General features: G+C 40.7%; 2 protein-coding genes across 3 annotated transcripts in view; both read left to right on the top strand.

The window, feature by feature from the left end:
• The first annotated feature begins 2,207 nt into the window (after positions 1–2,207).
• Positions 2,208–5,085, top strand: LOC116841590 (RNA polymerase II-associated factor 1 homolog). The gene is made up of 8 exons (XM_032809692.1): positions 2,208–2,688; positions 2,769–2,861; positions 2,936–3,260; positions 3,355–3,498; positions 3,590–3,693; positions 3,824–4,040; positions 4,110–4,347; positions 4,421–5,085. Exons 1-8 carry the CDS (start codon positions 2,615–2,617, stop codon positions 4,825–4,827), a joined length of 1,602 nt encoding a protein of 533 aa, XP_032665583.1. The 5' UTR covers positions 2,208–2,614; the 3' UTR covers positions 4,828–5,085.
• A 389-nt stretch (positions 5,086–5,474) lies between these two features.
• The window catches only part of LOC116841592 (CCAAT/enhancer-binding protein gamma), a 5,881-nt gene continuing 4,364 nt past the window's right edge, over positions 5,475–6,991 (top strand). Inside the window, exon 1 of one of the 2 annotated variants that reach the window (XM_032809695.1) lies at positions 5,475–5,866. The gene's annotated coding sequence lies outside the window, so the exon portion shown is untranslated. Of the gene's footprint in view, positions 5,867–5,913; positions 6,269–6,991 lie in introns of those variants that run through there. The other variant, XM_032809696.1, reaches the window with a different exon arrangement.

The raw sequence follows: 6,991 nt of genomic DNA, 5'->3' as shown, positions 1-6,991 counted from the left end.
CCTCCATGATGACCCTTGGTGAGAACGTAGAACGGATTGAGGTGAGTAAAAAAGTCCTGTGTTGTTTTGCGATATTCATAAGAATAGTCGAGATATTAATTAAAAAAGATTGGTGAATGATCACGCGCAATATGGTAGGTGAGCTGCAGTGACATCGTCTACCGTTATATACTTATACAATAAATCAAACTGAACAAAAAAGTCCTTTACCATTTTGTAAATTACCATATAGATTTTTAGATATTAATTAAAGAAAATTTATGCATTATGGTATACAATTATATATGTAACAATTTTCTTTAATACTTAAAAATCTATGTGGTCATTTGCAAAATGGTAGAGGATTTTTTGTTCAGTTTGACTTAATATATAAATATACAACGGCAGACGGCCCCACTGCAGCTCATCTACTATATCGCGCGTAATCATTCACCAATCTTTTTTAATTAATATCTCGACTATTCTTATGAATATCGCAAAACAACACAGGACTTTTTTACTCACCTCAATCCGTTCTACGTTCTCACCAAGGGTCATCATGGAGGTTCGGGACACCCTGTATATATATATAAACCTGATCGAACAAGGTTTTATAATTGTGTTTGTCTGGATTCCGGGATATTCGGGAGTTAAAGGTAATAAACAGACTGATGAATTGGCAAAAAATGCCACTCGTGGAATTGTTGTGCCCTCAATTAAGATAAGCACAACCGGTAATTGGGATTCCGGTGCAGACGTGCAAACGGTTAGGATAGTAAGGGAATCTTATAATCTTGAGGAGTTTTTATAATAAAAATATTTTTATAATAAAAATATTATTGAACTTGTCTTCTTACAGTTTCTGTTCACGTTCTTATTACACTTCACATAGATACGTTTTAACTTATCCTTTAACGAGTAGGTTAATGTTATTATGATGCGAAACACTCGTATTACTCCCGAGTCAGCTGTCTCTCACTTGAGACATGTAACGTGCGCCTCTAAACTGGTCAGTAATTCTCTCTACACTCCCTCTCGAGTAGGTGGTCCAACTCTTTATATATTATTCATGAAATTAGGGAATTAGGTTACCGACCTAATTACCTAACAGTTCAAAAGTGTAACGTGATGTTTCTGCAGCGCGTGCACTTTTGATTTACTTGCCGTATTTCGCAATGTTCGTTTATGCAATACATGCATTTCGGCTGAAACGTCTTTTAGCGTTTCATCATGTTTTGTCCTACATAACAGAATAAACTTAACAGAAGATCATAAAACAGTTTTATTCTCGAATACTATTTGTAGAATACTTAGAGATTGCATGGATGAAAATGTTGCACAATTTTTCAGAGATATCTCAGAGCAAAAAGGTTTCAGGTATTTCCACAGAACACGAATTAAAAAATATATGGAGCCTTGGTTTTTACCACATGCTCATCTTAATAGAGAAACTTTAACTATAATATCACGTTTACGGACTCATCACACACAGGTAGCGCAACATTTATATGATAAAAATATTTGTGATTTACCGTTTTGTGAATGCGGTTTGTCAGAGACAACGGAACATGTAATTTTGAATTGCCCGCGTAATCAACGGGAATCGGACTTATAGCTACTGCACACAGGACGCGGTAATGCTTGCCGCGCGGCGGAAGTTCGCGCGACAGCAACATGCTGCTTTCCGTAATAACCTTCTAGCTCTTACGGAAAAACAACATATTGATTGGCTGTCGCGCGGACTTGCCACGCGGCGAGCATTACCGCGTCCTGTGTGCAGGAGCCATTAATCTAGCTGACATAGTTTTTAGTAGCAACAGAGAGAAACCTGAGAGCGGCCACGTCATACGTTTTGGCCGACACCGATTTTCACGCTGTTCGATGCGCCATCTGCACCCATTTTTTAGGTGGAACTACGCCCATTTTCAAACGCTGCCGGTAAAGTGTCGATTTGTTGCGTGTCCATTCTATGCCCATTTTCTAGCGATTCGTGTTCGTGTTAAGCGCATAATTGCGTGATTGAAAACATGGACTGTCCATGTTCTTAACCATGCAATTATGCGCTTAATACGGACACAAATCACCAGAAAATGGGCATAGAATGGACACGCAACAAATCGACACTTTACTGGTAGCGTCTGAAAATGGGCGTAGGGAATGTAGTTTCACCTCAAAAATGGGTACAGATGGCGCATCGAATAGCGTGAAAATCGCTGTCGGCCAAAACGTATGGCGTGGCCACTCTCAGGTTTCTCCCTGGTAGCAACGAAAGTGCGTTCGAGGATCTGTCTCTTTCCTTTCGGAGGATTAATAGAAGGATATAATTTTTTTTTGGAGAAAGCTGAAATACTGATTTGATGCAAGCTAACAATTTGCAGATTACTGTAATATTTATTTGGGTGATCAATGAACTAGTTTCACGATCATGTAGTAACAACTAACCAACGAATGAGTTCACAAATTCATCCTAAAAATGGCGAACAATCTTTTCGTCCGCGACTGTATCCATCTTTCTATGGCTAAATCAACGGTCATATGTTACATGTATACTTGTTTAGTTTTCGATTTACTAGCATTATTACATGCCGTGCGAGAATTGTAACATTTATAATTTACGCATGTAAAACAACATAATATGGCACCTACTATTCAAACCAACACTAACCAGGCTGATAGAGATAAACGTCCAGCCAGGCCAGCAGAGAAGAGGTAAGTAAAAACATCTCATATATAACCATATATATATATAAAGATGAAACATTGCTATGTCAAGTCGGTGTTTGCCTTAGATCCGAATTGATATGCCGGGTGAAATACTGCAATACATTGCCGGACATTCCGTTCGATCCAAAATTTATAACATATCCCTTCGAACCATCTAGGTAAGTAGTGGCATGTGAGTCTCTAACATATGTATTTTAGTAATTTTTTAGTAATTCATGATTCCATAATGCAGGTTTATCCGTTATAATCCGACATCATTAGAGCGCAATTATAAATATGAAGTATTAACAGAGCATGATTTGGGTGTTGAAATTGATCTGATAAACAAGGATACATATGCAGGAGATCCTAATGCACAGTTGGATCCAGCTGATGAAAAGCTACTTGAAGAAGATGTTCTTACACCTCAAGATTCTAAAAGATCCAGACATCATGCCAGAAGTGTGTCTTGGCTTAGACGTACTGAGTATATCTCTACAGAAACAACTAGATTCCAGCCACAGAGTGTAGACAAGGTTGAAGCTAAAGTTGGTTACAGTATAAAGAAGAACTTCAAGGTATGATACTCCTATTGTATTAAACATGATGTTTATCATGTTTGCATATTAATTAACACAATATTAATTAACACATTTGTTTATTTCCAATCAGGAGGAAACATTGTATATGGACCGTGAGAGTCAAATAAAGGCTATAGAAAAGACTTTTGAGGACAATAAGAAATCAATTGAAAGGCACTACAGTAAACCAAATGTAGTGCCAGTAGAAATACTGCCAGTATATCCAGATTTCAAGGTACTTTTGCAACAATGTTTTAATGCAAACATTAGTACTAGTTATATTGTTACTTCTATATCTGTTGTTAATCTGTTGTGTAAAATTCCAGTTGTGGAAATATCCATGTGCTCAAGTTATATTTGACTCTGATCCTGCACCAACTGGTCGCTCTGTACCTGCGCAGATTGAAGAAATGTCTCAAGCTATGATACGGTAAGCTCTGAATGCAAGAGTAATTTTAATTTTCAAAAAAAGAGCTTCGAGATCTCATTGCAATTGATTGCAAATACTTTATTAACATGCAGTTAATAACTAACATACTTTATTAACATGATTTTTGCAGAGGTGTGATGGACGAAAGCGGCGAGCAGTTCGTAGCGTACTTTTTGCCGCTAGAAGAAACTTTAGACAAGCGCCGACGAGATTTCACCGCAGGTATTGATTATGCTGATGAAGAGGAGTACGAATACAAAATGGCCAGGGAATACAATTGGAACGTCAAGAGCAAAGCCTCCAAGGGATACGAAGAGAATTATTTCCTCGTGATTAGACAAGACGGGGTATATACGTTTGTTATGTTGTACGTTATTAATTTCATTATCTATTGTATCGATTGTCTCGTATCGCAGGTTTACTACAATGAGCTGGAGACGCGCGTACGATTGAGTAAACGCCGTCAAAAAGTCGGACAGCAGCCAAATAACACGCGCTTGATAGTGCGTCATCGGCCGCTGAACGCTATCGAATTCAGAATGCAAAGATACCGAGAGAAACAGTTAGAGCCGCCAGGAGAGGACGACGAGGATGAAGAGGAGGAAGAGGAGGAGCAAGAAACTCAGCAGGAGGTGGAGAAAGCTGACGGCAAAGGTTTGATACGTTCGTTACCGCGCAGTATATCTCTAAGAGAAATCAACGCGGCTAATGCTAACGTTTCCCGTAGGTTCTGAAGGAGAAAATGAAGTGGAATCTCGTGCATCGTCGAGAGCGTCCTCACGAGCGTCCAGCAGAAAATCGCGATCAAAATCACGATCTCGCTCCAAATCGGCGTCAAGATCAAAGTCTCGCTCGCGTTCACCATCCAGGTCACGGTCTCGCTCGCGCTCGGTGTCGCATTCGCCGTCTAGATCACGATCGAGATCTGGTAGTCCTCAGTCTAGAAATTCGTCCAGATCGAGATCCAAGTCTGCGTCGAGATCGCGCTCGGCATCTCCCGCCAAGTCACCGCGATCTCGATCGAGCTCCAAGTCCAGGTCGAAGTCACGTTCACAGTCGAGATCGCGATCCATTAGCGGTAGTGGCAGCGGCAGCGGTAGCGCGAGCGGCGAAAGCGGCTCCGAGAGCGAGTGAATCGAGACACAATTCGTTGATAATACGATTTTTCCAGCACCGTCGTTTTCACTGTTTTCGTTATTTCAACAAATACTTATCCACATTGTTATCATTTAGAAGTATCATGTCGAAAATTATCGGAACAGTGAATTCGAGTACTCTTCTATGAAAGATATTCTTGACGTCTTGACAATGCATACAAGTATATGTATATAATTATTACAAAATATACGAATATCCTCAGCATTGGGCGCGCAATCGAAGGAACAACAAATATTTATAAGTATTTATATTTAACACTCTCACACAAGCAATGTACTTGTGGTTAAGAATGATTCAATGACTTAATTATTTTTGCAGCACTTCCTGTGTTGCATTATCGAGATTTATCATTTTGTTGCAATGTTTGCAAGAAATGAACTATGAATCAACAAATATGTGTGTGAAGGAAACGTCAGATACTATAAACTTCTAAAAGATGTCTCAAAGATATCTCACATAGATATCGTTAAGGTTGTTTTTAAAAAATTTAAACTATCTGGGTTGCATTCCAAAATATCTTTTTCGAAGAAAATTTTACTCTTAAATCTATAGTTCATGTTATATACACTCTAGGCTTAAGAGTAAAATTTCCCTCGGAAAGACGTTTTGGAATGCAATCCTGGAGTGCCACACGGGGTAAAGAGAGAGAAGTACGAATATGAAACTTTCTTCTAAAGTTTGAAACGAAAAACTTGATTAGAGTTGTGACATCTTGTTTTGCGCGCGTTGTATACTTCTAAATGAAGACAAGAGGGAGCCACATTTGTCGCTAACGGTCGATATTTTGTAGTGCACGTCGTTTCTCGAGTATTATTTGTTCCTCGGCTCATAGTAGCACCTGCGATGACTCGTTGGCTTGATTGCATCATCTCTGACCTATCCTACTGAATTGATCGCGTCGCGAGCTGAAGTGCACATGGCATTGCGCGATTTCCGCTCGGACAGTACCGAGGCCGAAGAGTAAACGAGAGCGAGTTCAGCAGAGAGGAAAGAACGTCGAGACGTGGCGAATGCAGTGAGTAAAGAGTAGAAGGAAGAACGACGGCGCGGATTTACCGCGTGTTGCGTAGTGCTTGTACGTGTGCACGCGTGAATCGTCACGCTCGCCCCATTAACCAGAATCGGCGATTTGCTTATAATCTCGTTGCGGCAGCATTCTCCGCACTCTGCTTTTTTTTCACGTTGGAACGTGAACGCACGTTGCGACATGCCACGATTAGCATGCTGAGTGCAGGGGAGTGCAAGGAAGTGCAGACGCGACAAACAGATTATTTTCATTCGCGCACTCAGCGCCATGCTTTCGCATCTCGAGTCGACCGTTATCGTGACTCAGATTGTTGTGACGTGCTTGACAGTTTGAGCATTATATTCGAGCGGGCATTCGAAAAGGAAAAGGACAAAGTGTTTCGATCGAAAGGTAAAAAGCTTGAAAGGTACCAACGATCACGAGGCATGGGTATCCAAATATGTGTTCCGCATGGGTGTCCAAAGGTGCCGAACTTAGGACACACGGGTAGGGGATTTTACCAGACTGGACAAAATCACAGATTCATTATTATCTTTGCTATTTCAAATTTCTTATCACGCAGCATGATTAAGAGAAGAAGGAGGAATCTGGGGGCCTATTACGATTCTGTGTGAGAAGTGAAAATACGAAAAGTGAGCGAATTTACTAGAGTATGTATAATTTCATTGGTCAACATCTAGTGAATTCGCTTACTTTTCGCATTTTCACTTCTCACACAGAACCGTAATAGGCTCTCTAATCCGTTACAAGTTAGGACCTCGCAGACGGTTTTAAAATTCGTCATTGAACGCAATCGCGAGTTATCGCGTATGCTGAAAACATTGACCCTGAGTCGCGACTAATTACTACGCGTTGTCGCTCGCTGCCGGCGCCGTTTATTCGTTTATTTCGCCGTAAGGTAAACAAGCAGTCGACGGCGACGGGACAACGGTTCCACGTTCGCGAAATTATCTCTCTTGCGTGCAAATAGATTAGCGGAAAAATCGCGGCGACACTCACAACGTTCTTCGTCGCTTCTGCCACCGCGTGCGAGAAGGCAACATGATTACGAGAGAGAGAGAGAGAGAGAGAGAGAGAGAGAGAGAGAGAGAGAGAGAGAGAGAGAGAGAGAGA

This window comes from Odontomachus brunneus, unplaced genomic scaffold (genome assembly GCF_010583005.1).
Source record: "Odontomachus brunneus isolate Ranch 3 - 2012 unplaced genomic scaffold, Obru_v1 Obru_scaffold_017, whole genome shotgun sequence".
Lineage (NCBI taxonomy): Eukaryota > Metazoa > Arthropoda > Insecta > Hymenoptera > Formicidae > Odontomachus > Odontomachus brunneus.
This window is presented reverse-complemented; position numbering and strand designations above follow the sequence as displayed.

Bases quoted from the DNA above. Each gene is read 5' to 3' on its own strand.
- LOC116841590 (XM_032809692.1), top strand. From the start codon at position 2,615: ATGGCACCTACTATTCAAACCAACACTAACCAGGCTGATAGAGATAAA. The intron at 3,261-3,354 runs GTATGATACTCC...ATTTCCAATCAG, and splicing joins GTATAAAGAAGAACTTCAAG to GAGGAAACATTGTATATGGA. The intron at 4,041-4,109 runs GTATATACGTTT...CTCGTATCGCAG, and splicing joins TCGTGATTAGACAAGACGGG to GTTTACTACAATGAGCTGGA.